At 37.1% G+C, this 20405-nt stretch overlaps 2 protein-coding genes across 6 annotated transcripts; both read right to left on the reverse strand.

Annotated features, from left to right (window-relative positions):
* Nucleotides 1–1788: 1788 nt before the first annotated feature.
* Nucleotides 1789–4310, reverse strand: foxd5 (forkhead box D5). The gene is made up of 2 exons (XM_028033543.1): nucleotides 4097–4310; nucleotides 1789–3317 (listed from the first exon to the last, which is right to left on the reverse strand). Exons 1-2 carry the CDS (start codon nucleotides 4308–4310, stop codon nucleotides 1972–1974), a joined length of 1560 nt encoding a protein of 519 aa, XP_027889344.1. The 3' UTR covers nucleotides 1789–1971.
* Nucleotides 4311–4853: 543 nt separating this feature from the next.
* cbwd (COBW domain containing) lies at nucleotides 4854–19697 on the reverse strand. 5 transcript variants are annotated; one of them, XM_028034789.1, is made up of 16 exons: nucleotides 19560–19697; nucleotides 19106–19218; nucleotides 18517–18603; nucleotides 17753–17849; nucleotides 16630–16721; nucleotides 14761–14820; nucleotides 14102–14139; nucleotides 12635–12681; nucleotides 11431–11517; nucleotides 11284–11328; nucleotides 10668–10724; nucleotides 8832–8883; nucleotides 6720–6788; nucleotides 6552–6617; nucleotides 6319–6445; nucleotides 4854–5318 (listed from the first exon to the last, which is right to left on the reverse strand). In XM_028034789.1, exons 2-16 carry the CDS (start codon nucleotides 19203–19205, stop codon nucleotides 5245–5247), a joined length of 1098 nt encoding a protein of 365 aa, XP_027890590.1. In that variant the 5' UTR covers nucleotides 19206–19218; nucleotides 19560–19697; the 3' UTR covers nucleotides 4854–5244. The 5 variants fall into 5 exon arrangements, 4 of the variants coding, with proteins under 4 accessions (XP_027890590.1, XP_027890591.1, XP_027890593.1 ...); XM_028034790.1 differs by having other exon boundaries at nucleotides 19106–19214; nucleotides 19560–19641; XR_003597667.1 differs by lacking the exons at nucleotides 4854–5318; nucleotides 6319–6445 and adding an exon at nucleotides 7452–7547.
* Nucleotides 19698–20405: the final 708 nt, after the last annotated feature.

Here is a 20405-nt window from a genome sequence, read left to right on the forward strand (position 1 = left end):
GTCACGTTTTGATTTAGGTGGTGAGACTCTCCACCCAGAACGGCACTGCCTAGGGGCCCATAAAACGAAATATTAAAAATCATCAAGTTTTTTGCACCAAAATGAGTCTTCTACAGCTTATTTGCAGGTCCAATCATTGCAAATGGGCACCTATAGAATAATATTGTTATTCACCTCAGGTGACCAACTGTACTGAAGTTGGTATCTAACTTCCAACTTGAGATTTCAGCCTGTGTTAAAGGCTTCCTTCTGTATGGAGAGAAACTGCACTCATTTTAAAAATGAATTGTTGGTCATACCTGGTCATCTCAAACAGTCTTCAAAGCACTATTTAATATTTATTAGTCCTGTATTCTATTGTTAAAACACAAAACTAGCCTTTTAAGAGCTCTTTTGGCATTTGGATTGATCTATTCTTCACTGTTTGCAGATGTTTGAAACATAGTTTCATTTATTATTGTTGGGTAGAGCTCCTTTGGTGGTGAGATCAGTGTAGCTGGTTGTGTGTAGTGTTTGAATGTAGAGGAAGGGACTTCCCCAGGACAGCACTCATCCAAGAACCACTTACGCCTATAAAAATGTAAATACTTGTTACTTAGATTTGAGTGAATATTTCTTTGCAGAAATTTTGCAGTTTTACAGCTAATAATAGATGAGTATACCTTGCCAATATTTCAATAATTTTTTAAATAAATAGTCAAACATACAGTAGCTTCCTTAACAGTTAAGACATCTGGGTTACTTATCTCCTAAAGGACTGACAGATAGCAAGAATAATAAAGAACCACCATCAACACAAATAAGTCATTTTCACTGTGATATTTTGGTTTAAATAAACTCTCAGATGTAGATAAATGTAAGTTAGACAGACAGAGTGAGCACCCAAGAAGTTGTTCAACCTCAAAATATGTGTGGGAGAATATAACAGTCCGCAAGGCGTGATGATCTAACAGTGAGGAATATAGCTGTTTTAATTATTTTATGTCATTCACTTCTGTAAAAGTTAATGCAACAGCCTTTTTATTTATAATTTTTATTTTTTTATTTGTAACCTCGCCGCTCATCTTCAAATCTATGCATCTGTTTTAAGAAACAGTGCTGCCTAGTGGACGCTTAGAAGAAGTGCATCTTTTTTTCTGTTCAAATAAAGATGCATTCTTCATATTGGCTAAATGATTTCATGAAACCTAAACAAAACAAAAGAATTTATACAAATCTTGCACTACGCTGGATTATTGACATATAAAGTAAAAAAAAAAAAAGAAGGATGGCAGCTAAAACTTTAAGAAAAGGCTGGTAAAGACATAACGGAAATCTAACAACCTGTGTAGCCAGGATGCAGGTTAAAATTGTTTATTAATGTTTCTGTTACTTCTTTAGCATAAAAGCATGAAAGCACCAACTTCAGTTATTTCTTTTTTTCATTTTTGTATTTCAAACTCCACCTTATTTGCGTTTGGAAATATTTTTTGATATTTAACTGTGTCGTTTTTACTATGTATGTTTTTGTTTATGAGTAGGCCTCTGTATGTGTTTTATATTTGGTCATTGCTACTACATTCTAAAGTAGTAAACACAACAAATATATTTCTAACTTTTCTCTCTTTTTTCCACATCAACCAAGAAAAAACCAACTCAGAAAAATATTTTATGAAACAAGAACATTTTAATTATAAATACACTTTTACAGGTGTTTTTTTTTAAAATCCAAATTTCATATTTGTTTTTTTTCCAAATCATCACGAAACCAAAACATACTTCTCAAACATTTATTTTGACACCCTAATTGGTAGGAAAACAATAAAACGGCTCTTTTGTATCACCATCCAATATCACAGATATATTACCACTCTTCTTATTTACATTACTCCCTTTAAAGCTACAGGTAAAGCACATAAATATCATGCAACCAAAATATTTCTTTAAGAAACAGACAAAAAAAAAACAGACTGTAAAGTGTCTCAGGCGGCCTCAGCATTGAGTGACAGAACGTAGGAGATGCTCGTTTATTAAAGGAGCAGTGCTCGGCATTGCAGGCCTGTAGTATAGGGGAGTCTTTAAAGGCTGCAGGAGCGCTGGTACCAAACGGGATGCCGGGTATGACATCAGATGGCCAAATCCAAGGCCGCCGTCAAGAGAGTGGGATGGATGTGGGTTTTGTGCACCGCTGGGAGATGGTCTGCTCATGATGCTGTCGATGCTGAATGAGCACTTTGCTTGAGCGCCAGACTTTGGCTCTGTTACGCACGGCTGCGCTCTGGAGTCTTTAGGCCCGCTGCGTTTCCCGTTAGCGTTTAGAGCAAGCGGTAAAAGATGGTAAGAAGAAGGGGGCATCATAGTGCCATCCTGAAGGGGTATGTACCGAGCAGGAGCAGCGGGTATGAGATTTACCTGCCCCTGTGCGCTATACGGCTGTCCGTACGGCCTGTAGCTGCTCAGGTTAGAGTAAAACAATCCGTCTCTGCTGAATTCCGGCTGGTTCCTCTTGAATCGCTTTCTCCTGCGCAGGAAGCTGCCGTTGTCAAACATATCCTCAGACGCAGGGTCCAGAGACCAGTAGTTACCTTTCCCCGGGTTCCCGGGCTCCCTTGGGATCTTGATGAAACAGTCATTGAGAGAGAGGTTGTGTCTGATGGAGTTCTGCCAAGCTGGGAACTTCTCCCTGTAGTAGGGAAACTTGTTGCTGATGAAGTCGCAGATGCTGCTCAGCGTCAGCTTCTTCAGTGGGCTCTGCAGGATGGCCATGGTGATGAGGGCGATGTAGGAGTACGGAGGCTTTACCGAGCCACTCTGAGCCTTCCTGGGCGTCGGAGCGTCCGTGCTGAAGCTGCTCTCGCTTTCCCCAGAGGAATCGGGCTCTGAGGAGTCAAACTCAGCACCAGATTCTGTCGAAAATCCAGCGTCCGTGGAGCACTCGGTCCGGAACACCAGCGGGTGGACAGGCTCTTCACCGCCCACTATATCAATTTCGTGCTCTTCCACAGACAGTCTAGTTTGGCGAGGCGCCTCAGATTCACCGGACAGAATCATAGTCGCGCCTAAACTTTGTATGCCAAAACAAGCGTAACGGTGCGTCGTGCGTAAAAGCGCGTTTGTGGTCTGCCTGTCTAAACACAAGGCGGTTTGCGGTAGTGAGCGAAGAGGTTTTATAGACAGGGATGCTTCTGCCCTGCAGGCCAGTCCCATTAATCCTTCGGACCTATCAGAGCCCCCTCGCTGCAGGGGGCCACAGTAAGATAGGGCGGAGGGGAATGCCTGGTTGGTGCGAAAGGTCCTTTCATCCCAAGAATGGCCGAGTGAGGCATTCTTTAGGATACCTGTTAGTGGGGAGATAGTTGGAACAAGTCGAAGAAAGAAAGTAATTACTAACAGAGGCGCATCCAGAAGTGTTGGAAAGGGTAGCAATGTGGGGGCGCCTAACAATGCTGAAGGCTGAGAAGAACAGAATTTTGCCGTTAAGGGAAAAATCATCAAGTTGAAATTACCCACGTGTCACAATATTTCTTTTTATTTAATTAAGATGCAAACACAACTTTGTTGTGATTTAAAAAAAAAGTTTATCTACTCAGGAATTAAGTAAACATACAATATTTTATGACACAAATTGACTGTTGTAGGGTCTTAAATTAACCAAGTTCAAGTTAAGCTTTCCCAAATAAAATAATTTCCCCCTTTCGTTATCTGTAACAAATTTTCATTACAAATGACCACATTAGTGAGGTGGGGGATGTGAGCATGATGGAAGTGCTGGGTGTTAGTGATTCGATGGTGACATGTTGTTGCACTTTGGAGTTGCCATTGAATGCAACAACACACCGTAGGGCCCAGTAAATAACATCTTGGCCATTATAAAGAATAATGTATGTCGTGATATTCAGTTATCACACAAGACATTTTTTATTGTCCTACATTTTATAGGCTAAGATCAAAGACATAGCTGCAAAGAGGATTCGTGGAACCAGTTTCTCTGCTTTGCCTCTTTAAAATAATAATAAATAAATGAAACACCATATTCAAGCGTGAGGTGTTCCAGTGGGATTTACAAACTCACACCTAACTCGTGATAAGAAACCTTCTGTAGGGCTCAGTTTTCCACCTCTGGATGCCCCGCGGGTGGTGTGACCGTGAAAAAGGTCGTGAGACGGGGCTTCCTGCAGCCAGCGGAGAGAACAGGTCTTAATGAGGCCATCAGCATGAGAATTAACAAGGATGCGGTTCAGCTGCGTGATGCGCTCCGCGGTGACACGGCTCGGGTTCGGAACACGGAGCTGAAAAGGTAGCGTCAAAGCAAGGAGCTCCAACAGCGCCATCGACACGAAAAAACGAAGAACCCCCCCAAAACACAAACAAACAAACAAATAAAAAACACGCTGTTAAAGTATCTACATTGCAAATAACCAACGTGGAAGGGCTCCACCTATTTCCTACTGGGCCTGTTGTTATTCTGTGCGTGACAGGGCTGCTTCTCACATGACCTCTCAAACCAACGCTCCCATGAAGAGCAAGCGGGAAATTATTTGCAATCACAAACATGCAACCAGTATGCATGTATGTGATTTAACTAAAACCTGCAAATGCTTGTAGTCCTTAACAAACCAGAGTCCTAAACTTGATCGATGCTGGAATGCTCAGCAGTTATTTTATTAATAAAACAGAAAACCTGCCATTTAGTTCAAAGAAATCATCTGATTTGCTTTTATCATAGTCCTGGAGATCTCTCTGGTCTTCTGATGGTATTTTAAGTGAAAGCTGAAACTCATTCTTTTGTCACATTTAGAGCAACTTTCTTTCAGAACAAAACATGTTCATTATTATCAAGTGATGAGGTTGGAACAAAAAAAGAGACAGAACACTTAATTTAGAAGAAAATTTTATTTAAATTAATTCAAAAATACAGAACTGATAAAAGTCTGACATATGGATACAAGTCCAATTGAGTATCAGAAATGTAAATACTGTAGTGGCAAGCTCATTTAAAAAGTGCAATATGTTAATCACTCTCTTTAATCCTTTAGGAGTTAGACATTTTTTTCACTATTTCCTACTCTAGCCTTTTCTTTAGTAGAGGTTGTGATTAAATATCACAAGTTAAAGTAGTTGCAGTCATTTTTACTTACTATTCTTCCATTCAGTCATCCATAGAAGAAAATAGAGTTTGAGAAGCATAATCAGTTCTATGAAATCTGCCATCACCTTTTTACTACACAATCAACTACAGAGATTTTCACAAAGGAGCTTAAAAAACTACTTTTTAACTCCATCCATCACAACAGTAGAAATAAAAATCTCCTGCAGGATGTTCTTGTCCAGGTTCTTTCCTGCAATTTAAAGTAAAGGCAAACAATTAATTTAAGACAGCAGAAGAAAAACACAATCATGTTGGAAAAATACTGAACACACACCTCAAACCTTTTCTCATTTCTGCTACATTAAAGTACTTCAATGTATTTTGGGAAATTTTGTGATAGTTTGACAAAAAGTAGAGAAGAACTGTCAAATGGAAGAAAAAAAGTGCTTGAAGCTTTGGATTAGTGCTGTTGTCCTGCTGGAGAGTGAACCTCTGCACCTGACTCAAGTCTTTAGTTCAGGTTTTCATAGAGGATTTACCAGTATTTAATATGATGCTGCTACTGCCATGTTTCATTATGGTGATAATCTGTGCAGGGTGATGTGCAGCATTCTTCTATGAAGGCCACATTTAATTTAACATTTAAGTAGCAATGTTTCTACAATTTTGAGAATATCATTCTTGCTACAGTGTTGCACACTCTTTATCTGGAATGACAAAATAAATTTTAATTTGGTTTTAAGCAAATAACAGTTATCCATCCCACTGACAGTTTCTCCCACCTGAGATCCAACGCTCCTCCAGAGTCAACATAGACCTCTTATCTGCTTCTGTGGCTAATATTGTTCATGCAATAATAAAAATGTAATTCTAGCTTGTGGTTGTAACTTGATAAAATGAGAAAACATTTAAATGGGTCTGTGTACTTTTGCAAGGGAATGTACCTGCAAATCCAACCTTCATTCTACAACGAACTTTAATGACACTAATCAGTGTAAAAAGTAACGCTAATAATAAAATTATCATTTAGGATGATTTTGTGGGATATGTTTTAGGAAGCCAAAGACTATAGAAAAATGACTAAAATGTATTATTGTGAAATAAAATCGAAAACATCATGTCATAAATTCACTGAAATCCCCCCAAAAACAACTTTAAGTTCATTAATGACTTTAATACATTTTTTTGACAACAATGTCTAAAAAGGCATCAAGATGTGTGTGTATATGTGTGTATGTGAGCTTACCTACCTATAAAGACCAGCCTGTTTGTGTGTGGGTTTTCCTCCCAAAGTTGTGGAGTCTCATTTAACTCATATAGCTCATGGACCCCCTGCAGCATTACTTGGTGCACTTTGCCTGCAAATGATACTATACCCTGAAAACACACAAGTCACAAGTAAAACATTAAGCTGCCTCAAATGAATAGTCTAACTGGTTAATAGATAATAAAACCACCGGGGAACTATTGTGTACTGCCAAACCTTCAACCGGATGACACTCATGGGTTCCCCTGCTTTGTTACAGAACTTCTTTTCCCAAAGCAGATCCTGTCACAGTGGAAAATGAGTGTTTACGTTTCAAAGAATGTAATGGTACCAAAACTAATTAGCAGTGGCAACAGGGACAAGAATAATAGATTGTCTCTTTACTTGGATGAAGGTATTTAGGGCATCTTCACAGAGGTCTCCCGTCACCTCAAACGTCGCAGTTAAAATACTCTGTAGGTGATAAAATAAAAAAAATAAAAAATATATATATATATATACATATATATATATATATATACATACATGCATATATACGGTATATACAGTATATATGTAAATACGTTACATCACAGTAATTATACCCACAAGATATTAAATTTACTGGGTAGAGAAATCCTGAAAAATACCATGGAGGTAGATTTATGTTGTTTTTAAAAACATAAATAGTAACCATGACAATAAAACTGTATACTTCCATATGAAAGGCAAAGCTCTATCTGTATTTGATACAGAATTTGTTGAATAGCACTGCTGCTTTAATAACTTAGGATTCTTATTTTTAGGAGCTAAACATTTATTTACAAAGATGTTCTCAGTTTAATGAGACTAATGGTGAGCTCTGAACAAAAGATGCACTTTTTACGCCCCGGCTGAGGACTTTGTCAATGAGCGTGTCAAAACCCACAGCCCCATTTGGCACCCGAAATGGAGCGACGGTGTCTTGCTCTTTGCATCTTTCTCACACACACGCTCGCCCCTCCCTCTTTGATGCTTCCTCACAACATTAAAAAGGACACCTTGCAGATATTTGGGGGCGGTTTGGGTTTTAGTGCTGAGGTTACACACTTCCTTGTCATTTGGTATAACAACAGAAAAAGCGGCATTCTCATTTACATGAAAAGAGGGGTGTGATGGAGGCAGTGGTGGTGGAGGTGTGGTCGTGTGTCAGGGGGGTCTGAGGGACAGTGGAGCTTCATGCGGGAAAAAGAACTTGAGAGAAAACACACAAACAATGGTGTATTTACCCACCCGAATAACCCCGGTCTATCCTCATCCTGTGATAAAAGTTCATGTGTATAAAGCACAACTAACTGCAGCAGAGCATCATTTCTCGTGGTGCTATGTGAAAAAATATTAAAGAGGTCCAGAAAAATGATGGCTGGTAACATTTTGAGGGCCTTACAAAAATATTTAGTTCTGTCTGAACTTTCCGCATACTTTCCAAAAATACAAGAAAAGAAATCTATGTATTTTATTGGGATTATATATAATATATCCATATTTTCTCTATTTCAATACCCCTATGTATTACAGTACAGGTATTTGACATTTCCGTTGGCGTCCACATATCTCTGCTGTTGCATAGTGAGATATGTGGGAGTATGGAAACATCTGAAATTCCCACCTACAGGAGAACTTTTTCTTCCGTCTTTAATCTCTACTTGTGTCGATGCTTAATGACTTCCCTAAATGGAGTTGCAAATGCTTTAGAAATGTCAATACCCCTATGTATTACAGTACATGTATTTGACATTTCCGTTGGCGTCCACATATCTCTGCTGTTGCACAGTCACTTTTTGTAAAAGTTTTTTTGTTTTTTAAAACTCAAAAATACATGCACATTCTCAGCTATTTTTAAAAAATGTACCTACCCAGTTGCACATTTGGACTACGCTATTCTTTAATAACTATATAATATTTGTGTTGAAATTTTGACCTCATTGTGCAGCATTTCATCCTTTATTTTGTTGTTACATATTTTATATTCTATCTTTGTGTGAACCTACTTACTTTGATCACCTATCAATTTGCTGAAGTAGAATTTCTCCATTGTGGCACAATACATAAATTTCAATTCTGTTTTATGTAAAATAAACCATCCCCACTGGGAAAAAATAATGCAATATCTTGCTGCAGAGAGGTTGAAATTTGTGGTTTCAAAGTTACAAATATCTAAACAAGTTTAAGGTGGCTGGGGAGTTCTTGCTAATCTAGAGCAAAGGTGCTACAGTGTTTAGGTTGTTTTTAGCTCAGATTGACTCCATTTGTAATTTAACACGAAAACATCACACGCATCAAGTTGACTGCAACACAAAAAGTACAGCAGGGCAGGAGTTTTCACTGAAGTGTTGAAGCCCCGGGGTAATGCAGGGCTCTGAGAGCGCATTCCCCTTTATCCTGCAGGAAACGATGTGCTGGAATAAATTAACAAACTAAAAATATGGTAACACCGTCAGAAATGCACAAAGCAAACTCAGATCGGTGTAAACAAACCTTGTCCAGATGTGGTCTGGTCTGTTTCACAAGCTGGAGCTTCTCAGTGAGTCTTTCAGATCAGAGAAACAAATAGACAATAGACTTGTTTCAAAATGTCATCCAACAATTTCATCCAACGCTATTTTTAAACACCTGACAACTTGAAGAAACATTTTGAAGTTGTTAGGCTATGTTAGATTTATTAACAAGCAGATAAACCGAGCTTTTGTTTCTGATAGTTTGAGTTTTACACTGCAACTCATGTTTTATTAACTACCTTTAACATTAAAGATGCTTGCTTAGTTAAAAAAAATAACATATAATACATTACTTTTTTAAAAATTAAATTCTATAATAATTAAAAATAAAAGGTGTGGGAATATGGAAACATTTGAATTTCCCACCTACAAAATAACTTTTTCTTCCATCTTTAATCTCTACTTGTGTCGATGCTTAATGACATCCCTAAATGGAGTTGCGAACGCTTTAGAAATGGCAATTAAATCCTTTGGGATACTGACCACAGCTCCCAAACAAACTATTACCCCAGTTCCCTCTGACCTCACAAGGAGGTTAAATGTTGTGTCCAGCTGCTTTAGCCCTCCGTGCTGCTAGTACCACACAGGCAGAGCTGTGGGGAGGGGGCCCGCTTCAAACGGCCAGCATGGGGCTGAAAAACGAGGAGGGGCCAAGGCTCAAAAGGCAGGGAGAATGGAGCTATCTGTTGGGACAAGGAGGACTCACTGGGTGCCAGTGGACACACACAGCACTAATCCTCTGCAGCTGGTCAAGAAACACGGGCTTGGGGCACCTAAGGGAGCTTTAACGCCGCGGCCGGTTCATTCATATGAAGGGATGAACACCGATTCTATTCATGAGAATGAGATTCAGCTGGGGTATACAATATGATGACCGTCCTGCGGTGTGATGGGGGGACGGTCAGTTAAAAAAAAAAAAAGGGAGTCTGTTAATTAGAGAGAAACATAGCAGCAGTATCAAAGGCTGCTGTCAGACAAACTAGTAACAAAAGCTAACAATGGAATACAAATATTTTTACCCTGCAGGTTTTACAAGAATGCCATATTATTAGTTCATATGTTGCATAGTTTTAGAAGATAAATACCGAAGTCACAAAATAGATCATTTTCTTTAGTCGTGAAGCATTTCTCAGACCTTTTTGTTCCCACAAATTAAGTGTAAATAAAAGAAAAAGTTGACGTGTTGATACATAAGGGAAAATCAAATATCTTCACACTGACTAATTTGTTAAATCCAACTCTCCTCTGACAGATGTCAGTTTGGGGACAACGCTGTGCAGAAAGCAACTGAAATACTACTTATTAAATTTGATGAAGTTAGTTTAATGATGCAGCAGAACAATTTTTCCTGTCCATTTTTTTCTGTACACAATTAAAAGTGAGCTGAAAATTTTTACGAGCAGACTCACTTCAGCTTGTGTCAAAACAGAGTGAACAAGCTCCCAGAATTGTAGCTTTTTCATAAATCATGTTTTCTGCTTCATGAAAAGACCATCAGTAGAAGACAGATGTACATTTACTAAAGATGGACACAGATGTCTTTTTTCACAGAAAAAGCAGATGTTAAATGCAGTGCCTTATTTTAGTGCATGTGAAAAGTTATTATTTTAAAGAAGTCAGTACATGTCCAATCTTAAGTGAGTCAGATCATCATCAGGAACACTTTTCAATTTAGACATCCTTAGTAAATATATAACTGCCGGTAGTACATTACTGCAGTAGTTTGTAAGGAAGTAAAGCTTAAATCGTGCATAAATTACTAAATTGTACACATTTTTCTGAACAGTAAAATAAAAAGGTGGCAAACCAAACTTACTTTGCTCCGTCCTGACAGTCAAATGAATGCAGATCCAGAACGTCACAGAGATCCACTCTGCAAAGAGGATAATGTTTTCTTCCATTTCATTTAAACTTAAAACGAACCACAAGAATAATTTGAGCTTTGGTCCTAAACTAACCTTAAAGGTAACAGTGAGAACTAACCAACAATAAATGCCTCCACAATACTGTTTCAATTAACCCCTCGCTGAACGGCCTTTCATCTGTTCACCCATCTGTTCTGCAGGAGGGCGGCACAGAGTCCAAACACACCCGACCTTTCATTTACACCACAGTGTGTTAGACCTCTGCGGGCTGCTACACACGCATTTGTGTGTACGCACATTCAACATGGAGCCACCCTGCAGGCCCTGGGGTCAGAGGGCAAAGACTTGTGGGTAACTGGACACCAACGTGGGGTTGATGTTTACTCAGGACGGTGTAGTTTGTGTTTGCTTATGTGCACGTCTCCTTGTCTGAGCTGCTTCATCTTTGATACAAAGATCTGAGCAAGAGTTATGATGAACACAGCAGGATAGTTGGACCACAAAAAAAGCTACTTAACCTCATCTCAGAGAATTACCCTTTATTTGTTTGAAAAAAAAGGGACTCACCTTGATCTCTGGGTCTCTAAAATCTTAACAAGACCATTTATAGACCTGAGGTGAGAGAAGAAAAATTACGATCGTTCGAATTGACAGCTCAGCCTTACTTTTAAACCCACGTCAGTGATGGAGGATTGGTTGTAAGAAGTTGTGGACCTGACAGTGTCTCGAACTTGGTTCAGTTCCTCCTCCTCCACCAGATCTGTCTTATTGATAATGGTGAGGTCAGCAAGAGCAACCTGTCTGAGAAGATATTAAGCAAAGAAGAGTGAATAAGATAAAGGTTCCTTTATCATCAACAAATCTTTATTCTTAAAATTCAGAAACACTGTTCTAGCGGTAATAATGGACCAGGATAAAGTTTTGCCCAGTCATGTTTGTAAACTGTTTTTTACGCTTGTTAGCAATAATTGACCTAATATCTGAAAGCTGGCTTTTTTCATAGTTTTAAGGTAGCTTTTGAACTCGTCCCTATGTTTTTTAAAAGTTAAGGAAAAAATTAAAATATTTTAGTGCATGTGCCTGACTTAAATAGCATGTTCTCTAATCTCTCCCATTTTGAAGAGTAGCAAGGTCTGAGAAGAGAAGAGTTGAGCAACCCCAAGAATAATACTGTAGGTTGAAAAAGAAACAGCATGGTTTTCTCCATAAAGACATGGATTAAGAGGAGGCATCAAAGTTTCTTTTCAGACTGGGCGACTCAAACATGTTCTTCTTTTCTGTTCTGTTTGTGTCATATGTTCAGAAAGAGAACAGAGCATTAAACTATGAGCTTTGCTGAGTTCCTATGAAGTAAAAAATAAATTAAAAAAATTGCTCCCACCTTTGTGAATCTAAACTTAGCAAAACAGAAAAATAGTAGTCAATGATCCAGAAGTGTGTTGATGCAGCAATTCACCATCATCATTTTGACTATATATAAAAATCTATCTAAGTAGGTAGGAGTTAAAGAGTGCATGGTTGGGATATATCATCTGTTAAGATTATTTATATGTAAAACAGAGAAAAACCATGCAAATTAGACATTTAGTGTTTTTTTCATACAAAAAGCAAAAACCTTATATCTAGATGCTTGAACTTATTTTTGTATAATGCTAAAAAGAGTTTTTCTTATATTGGCATTTCTTGCAAATTAACTTAATAAGCTGAATTTCAAACTCGGATCAGGGCTGTTCATTATAGAGCACTGGTGTGTGAAAGACACACTCCATCAATAGTTCAAAAGTGAACGACTGAGGATTTTCAGCTTTGACCAAAATATAACTATTGCTTTTTTAATAGTTTGTATTGATAGTATTTAGTGAGCAAGAGCAGCAAAGTGAAAAAAAGAGAAAAAATGCATAAACTTCAGAAGTCAGACCTGGATGCTTCATTGACAAGTCCTTCTGCTTTTTCCTCTTTTAGTTGCTATAAAAGAAGAAATAATAAAGATGTTACACACAAATTCTCAAAATTAACTTTACCATATTATAGGAGACATCCCTACAAATAAAAGAATTGGAATTTCGTGTGATAGACCAACATAAACTAGTGTGAAATTATAAAGTGGAACCACAAGGGTATATTGTTTTCAAAGATTTTTCCAAATAAAAATGTGTGTAATCAGAACCACCATTTGCAGGAGTTACAGATGCAACTCTATTGGAGTATGTCTTTACCAGCTGAGCATACCTAGAGGTTGAAATGTTAACCCATTCTGCTTCGCAAAATACCTCAAGCTCAGTTCAATGTTTACAGGGTTGAGGAGTCTTAATAATTTGGCAAGACACTGTGATAACAGAACATTAGGGCTGCATGACTCACTAAGATCACTATGATGATCTCAGCCACACTGTTATGATTTCATTTATTATATATAAGTGATATACTCACTTATTGGTGAGTGAGTGGGCCAGAATAAGCCCACTCACTCACCTGATTAATTTACAGGTTTTGTTTTGAAACTCATAGTTTAGTAACTTAATTAATAAGTCTATGTTATTTTGTTGTTGTGTGGATGGTTTGGTCAATTCGCTATATAAAAATCTTCTATTTTCAGTAGAATAATATTTAGTTGTCATTTTTATAGGTCCACTGATTATCTTTTGGGATTTTTGAACCATTGGAGTTTTTATCCACAACTTGAAGTGGAACTTCAATAGAAAGGTGAGTCCTGTTTTATCGAACCCATACCATCACAAGAGAAACACAATATGTTAGATAGATAGGTACATTTCAGGAAGGTGTGGGGGCAGGGCGGTATTTTTAGATCAATATCAAAAAATAAATGCAATGAGAGGTAGGTAAGAGGACATGACAGCCCCGTAGCAATGGTCATTCCTCTGATATCTATTACTCTGCCAACATGAGTTTGATTCCCTTCTATCTGTCAGGATTCCCTTCATCTTGCTTCACAAAATGCCATGAAATGTGTCACTTCACTGAGCATGACACCTCTAAATTAGAGCCCATTATCTGGGTGTCACTTGTCTTGTTCCTTTTAAGTAGCACAAAAGAGGCAGGATGTGTTTGTTCACTGAAAGGAGGGGAATGCAAGAATCTCGGAGGTTAAGCAGACCGCTGCGGATGTAAAAAAAAAAAAGAAATATATACACAAATAAAATAAAATTTCAGCTCTTTCTGCCACAGCACTCTGGTAAATATAACAAATCTTTTCAGGTTGCCTGATTAAACTGGCAAAATTGCTATTTTTTCTTGTTTTATTGTGAAAATCAGAAAAACTACTAAACTAAAGAATTTACAGCAGAATAATCTTCTCTCAAATGAACGCTTAAAGAGTATTTATCTTGTGTTACTATTAAAACATCACATCATCTCCATCACATACCTGAAGCCCATATTTGGCATCAATGACAGTCACAATCCCTGCAGTAGGACAAGCAAAAAAATATCAAAGCATGAATCGAACACTTTTTGTTCTGAACCAAACCTCCATTTCGGGGTTTGTCAGTGATTCTTTGAGTTCAGTCTGAACAGAGGACTTGGTGAATGAGCTGGGACAGAGAGAACAGCTGAGCTCATTCATTCAAACACACACACATCCCAAAATGAGGCAAATAAGCAAGAAAAGTAGGAATTGAGAGCAAACTAAGTATAATGTACCGTAGTAAATACTGAGTTAAAACTGTGGCCCACCTATGACAACTCAATTTTACTTGTTCTAATGGTTCCAGTGTATGGTTAACAAGTCAGTGGATACTGACCAAAAAAAGAACCACATGCATCAAAAGTGACACCATTAGGTTCAAATAAATTTAGCAGCTTCACACAAATATTGAACTGTAAAGTAAAGCAACAATGTTTGGATGATTCTGCGTGAGGTTTTCCAATTTAAGATCTACCAGCTGTTAAGCAGGGTGGACGTAGGATCATGCATAATGGGGCACTACCTTTGGATTCTCAATCTTCACCCCGCATCAACAGGAACATGGTTGAAACACAGGGGCTCACAAAACAAGGAATTAAAATACAAAAACAGATATTCACCATCTAAATAGACATCACTGCCGAGCTCTGCGTCGACCCAAAACATGGAGGCCACAGCTCCTGCGAAGAGGAGTCAGTATATTAGGACCAGGAAAAAGGAAGGGAAAAATGGGAAGATTAAAGCTGAACTAGAGTGAGTACAGAGATCTAATTCATACATAACCTTGCTAATATGCAAATATACGCTAATATAATATTCCAGTGTTATTGTGTAAAATTATTTGTGCACATTATCTCAGAAACCAAAGGATTTATATTAATCAATACAGAAATTGGCCTAAAATTTATGGCAGAAGCAAAATTTTTATTTCCTGATTCATTAAGGCTTTAGATTTTAAAATAACAGAAGAAGATAAATTGCCATAACTTATGAAAATGACATCTTGTGCTTCATTTGATGGACAACAATACTTCAACTAAATGTAAAAAAAAAATACCAGCAAGAAGAAATGCAACTGGAGCAAGATAGAAAATATGACATTTACTTTTGTTCTCACTTAAAGTGAAAAGAAATGACTTGATGTTTGCTTGCTCTTATTTAGAAATTAATCTACTTTGGGATTTTCTATATCCAAACTATTATTTTTTTTCAGGCAGAGCCCAGAAAACTGGATAAAAGCAATTTCAGAAGCCATCAATTGTTCACGTCATTCTGGTACATTTGGTTTGTTTCCATTTCGCACTTTTGTCAAACTGTCAGGTGAGGATAAGAAATGATTGCAAATATTTGATGGATGCATAATGCAAATACAGTTTTTGAATGGCATGTTTCATATAAGTCATCCAACCTCCTGCTAGAAAGAACAGAGGAGAATCCTCCCTGGAGTCTTTATGATTGACAGCGCTGCCGGAGCCAATGACAGGCCTGTCGGGGGCCATAAAGAGCCAATGACGAGGAAGAAGAGTCAGGCCAGCCCCAGTCTGAGTCTACTCTGTTTGTTTTGACCGAGAGCTGGGGTAGCGAGTGTCTGCCTGTGACACTACCTCCTGACACCTGTCACATAGCGACACGCCGCAATGCCCCCCCTTTAATAACCTAACGCTCATTTCCAGATTGGCAGCAAAGAGATGAACGGACAATTAGATGCTTTTCAGGATTCCCCTTGGTGTTGCTGTCACAGCAACATGACTCTGATCTTCGGCTTGTCAGAAAATGTCCAACTTTTGATGTGAGATTTACAAAGTATGCGGGGAAACTATCAATTTGGACACACAAACAAAAAGAAAAAAATAACATAGTAAAAGATGGATTCAAAATTAACTGAAATGAAGAAAACACACAGTTTTCCCCTTTTGTTTAACTCTTGTACATCTTGTAACATGTGTAAATTAATCTTTTATTATAATAGTATTAAACTGAATATTTTAGAAAACCCAAAGTTTTAAGTGCTGATAGGAAAAGAAAAATACAATGTAAAAAAAAGGTTTTGTTCAGGCTTAAAATAAAAATCTTCCATATCACCCCTAACATTCCCTTTAAAATAAATGCAATTAAATGCTTTCTTAATTTAAGCTTTCCTCTTTGGAGTTAATCACTGAATCTGGAACATTTTTATGGTTTCAGATAGTATAAACATCAACATAGAACAAAGACAAGAAAACATACCATTCAAGTAGATACAGATTGGTGTTGGTTTCCATAGATCAATAAACAGGTACATTGCTCCATTTAAAGCAGTAAAGTTAAGTGACTGATGTCTAAATAGACCATATGAACTGTGAAAACTAAGACTAGAATAGGAGCTCAGTGATGGAGAACTCAATGGACAATGTGGCATCCTGGGGTCATCACTTATATATAACACAATCAGCCAATCAGGAAACAGAAATTTATAACATCTTGCCTGAATTTAGCTTCAAGTGCGTTACCTGGATCAGCAAGTCCTGTTGTTTCTAAAAGGATGTAGTCAAACTTTCCTTTCTTCTCCATCAGGTTTTCAATGGCTTTGAGCCCGTTGTCCCTAAGGAAAAATAGCAAAAGAATCAAGCGATAATAATGAGCAGGTAAAAGGCTTGATTTGAACAATATTGAAGAAATCAGCTTTTTTAAAATAAAACAAGCAAATTTAAGTAAAACAAAACCCATTAACAGTTTACAGATATTTTCAAATCAGTTTCAGTGAGCTTAATGCCTTTATTAGCTGATAGTAGAGAGAGATAAAATGTTTTACAAAATGTAACACTGTTTATCCAGAATATTCTAATTCCATAAGGCAGAACTATGATGACTACATTATTTTCCTTAAACTCATGAGCTAAGGTAAGTACATGAAAATAGTTACTGGACTGATTTCATACGTCACATTTCCAGTCTAATGACCACCAGAGCAATTGCACTCGCAAACATGCACACAAACATACACCGATATTCAGATCAGTAGGCTACTTTGGGTATGAATCTACTATTTTAATTTAATTTTGGGGAGTAGGAGGATGAAGAATCTGCAAAATGTTTCCAGTTCAGATTTCCAGTAATTAACTGGGCAGTTGAAATAAAACGTGGACAACCAAAAATAAACTAAAGATCAACTTGAAAGGGCAATTGAAATTGTATTATTATATTACTTATTTTTTTGCTTTTAAAAAAATTCCAGACTCTGCAGTGACACTGAATTTTTTGACTACGTTTGCTAATTAAGAGGGAGAGTTAGCAGAAGCATTTTTCATTTTCTGTAAAGAGCTGCACAAGATCTTTTTAACAAAAGAGCACTTAGATCTGAATAAGTTGAATGAAGTAGTTGGTTGTTGCTGCATGTGCTAAGAGAAACTTTTCAACAAATTCTAGAGGTAAACATCTTTTTCTTTCACAGTATCATCACTTTTTAAAACACATGATATACTGTACATACACAAGAGATACCAAACTAAAATATGTTTTAATGTTAATAAACAAGAGTATAAATATTTTTATTCTTCCATGTGATTTTTTTTAGTTAAAATATATTTGTGACAAAAAAGTCAATATTTTTATCAGTGCATTTCCAACGCATACTTGACAGAGCAGCAAAGGCAGCCATTTCTCAGCTCCAGCCACTCCTCATACAGCTCCCCTGCCTGACTCACTGCCAGCGACTTCTCAAGCGCGCTCCCTGCAGGAAGGGGAAGGAGGTACAGGGGGGGGGAACAGAGGTACTGTAAAGGCTTAAATGACATTTCTAAATATTTTATCGGTTTTTAAACATCCAGGGCATTTCAGTGAAAACCATTTACTAAGGCGGGATTTTTTCTTATCTGTGTATTCCATAAACACATAGACTCAAATCTCATATTGTCTAGAGCAGGGGTCTGTAAACTTTATAATACATATAGGCATTTTTGCCTGTACCTCAGCTACCTAAAGTTCATTAGGTTTAATAACCTATCAAAAACTAAAATAAGTTTTAATAAAAATCTGCAAAAAATGTGTTGTAATTCTCAAAGAACCACCATTTTGTAGGTTTTAAAAGAGAAAAAACAACATATCACTCAGTCTTCATTAAGAATCACAAGTGAGCTTTCTGCTCCTAATCACTGTTGCATTTTCCTGTAGATAAGTATTCATGTATAAATCATAGACATTTCTCTATTTTATTCTCCTGTGTTTGCTCTAACCTAACACACAAATCCCTTTTTAGTTTATATTAGTCCAATGAAGTAACGTACTTTTTTCTTTGCACCTTAGCTGCTCATAGCACAAATGCAAGATGTGACTCAACCACCTACTAAACAGGCTGCATATGTCTTCAGTTAGGTTTTACATCACTTCTTCTCAATTACCTTCTCCAAACTCATTGAGAATGACAGCAATTCGCTTATTGTGTTGTTCCGTCAAGATATAATTCAGCAGTGTGGTTTTCCCGGCACCTGTAAAAAAATTGATTTTATGTTAAGGTTTTGTGCACACACAATGGTACATATGCAAGTCCCATCAGTCATATTTATTATTTCAGAACCAGAGTCTGTGTTTAGAATCTGCTAAACACTTAAGATTGGGGAGGAGGTTCACTTTCCAGCAGGACAACACTAAATATAAGGGCAGTGTGACGATGGAATTGTTTTAATCAAATAATGCTCACGTGTTAGGTTGTCCCAGTCATAGTCCAGACCTAATCTATGGCAAGACTTGAAAAGAACTTTCACAAAGACTGAATATAGATTTTTTTGTATATAGTAAAAAAAAAAAAAAAAAAGGACAACCACAAATTACTTTTTATTGGCCCATCTCATAAAATAAAATGATAAAATGTAAAAATGTTCAAGGGGTATGAGTACTTTTCCAAGGTGCTACATGATATTAAACGGTCTGAGTTAACAGTCCTGCAGCTTTGTCTGAGCTTTTAATCTTCTTATTTAGTCCACATCTCACCCAGGTAGCCGGTGATGATGGTGACGGGGATCTGCCGAGCTGGGGGACCAGGCTGGCTGTCAATGGGCACCAACTCTGGACAATCATCCTCCTCCTCCATTTTGTAAGCCTAACTGGGAGTAATGAATGAAAAAGTTACATTAATTAGGCCCCATTAATGTAACATACGTGCATTTATAAACAACTTATATAAATGTTAATATCATAAAACAGTTGGAATGAAGGTTTTCTTTCTAATATTACTCAAAATGAGGCTTAGTGTTTCTATAACTTAATTCCAGGCAAGGATGTTAATAAATGCAAGCCTAAACAACTCACTCACTACTATATTAGTCGAAATCTAATCAAAGATAAAACAATGATAATAAACATTACATAGAGAGATAATCCTGCTGCCTGGTGGATGATCACGGAAACATAAGTTATTAATTTACAAAAAGCGTGAAAAATCTACCTCGGATTGGCAACTTTGCTCCCACAAAGAGCTTTACAGCCCCTCGATTTGTAGTTATGACAGCGTGCCACGTTAAATATTGTCCGGTAAAATCTTCAAGCTCCAGCAATGGTTCCGCTCTTTTCTTCTTCTAGTAGCTTTACAGTTCCAGAATCACCAACTACTAAAACTAAAACTACACCTCAAAATGTACATAAGCTGCCAGTTTTAAAAATCAAAACTTGTTTTCGAAATTAAATACACGAGAATTTCGTTTTTCAGCTTGTTTTGGCAATGGTTTGACAGAACCAACGGACTTAATCAAGGTACACAGTGACATAAATCAACCAGAAGATGTCGACAAAAAAACATTTTAAATGTTCCTACTGAACTCATTCTCATGGCAGGAATAAGCACTAAAATGATCGGGAAATGTGCAAATATTGTTCTTACTAATACATTATAATGGTCTTTCAAGACATTGCATAAAAAATATATTTATCAATCACAATTGTTTATTTTAGTTTGTCATATTTAGTTAAGTTATTTTATTATTTATTTATTATATTATTTTTATTTTTTAAAATAAAGGAATATCAACAGTCAATCTAAATATAGACATTTTAACATATGATGATAATAACAAAAGGGCTTCATATAAGAGAGTTCTTTTTCTAATTTTCTGTAAAGATTATTTATCAAAAGCGAGACTAAACCTTCAAATGTGATTTGAGTAGGAGGTCAGTATGATGCCAATAGGATAACATATACAACTCATACACTGTTGCTCAGTCAAGCTCAAAACAATTGTTTTTATTAGATTATTTGTTTCCTTTCCGATCTTAAAACGTAACTGACGCAGTTCAA

The sequence above is a fragment of the Xiphophorus couchianus genome, chromosome 12, assembly GCF_001444195.1.
Source record: "Xiphophorus couchianus chromosome 12, X_couchianus-1.0, whole genome shotgun sequence".
Classification (NCBI taxonomy): domain Eukaryota; kingdom Metazoa; phylum Chordata; class Actinopteri; order Cyprinodontiformes; family Poeciliidae; genus Xiphophorus; species Xiphophorus couchianus.

Bases quoted from the DNA above. Each gene is read 5' to 3' on its own strand.
- foxd5 (XM_028033543.1), bottom strand. From the start codon at position 4,310: ATGGCGCTGTTGGAGCTCCTTGCTTTGACGCTACCTTTTCAGCTCCGT. The intron at 3,318-4,096 runs GTGGAAAACTGA...CCCCACTAACAG, and splicing joins CACCCGCGGGGCATCCAGAG to GTATCCTAAAGAATGCCTCA.
- cbwd (XM_028034789.1), bottom strand. From the start codon at position 19,205: ATGGAGGAGGAGGATGATTGTCCAGAGTTGGTGCCCATTGACAGCCAG. The intron at 12,682-14,101 runs GTATGTGATGGA...CTTCTTTTATAG, and splicing joins ATGCCAAATATGGGCTTCAG to CAACTAAAAGAGGAAAAAGC. The intron at 6,789-8,831 runs GTTTGTTTACAC...TATCACCTACAG, and splicing joins CCAGACCACATCTGGACAAG to AGTATTTTAACTGCGACGTT.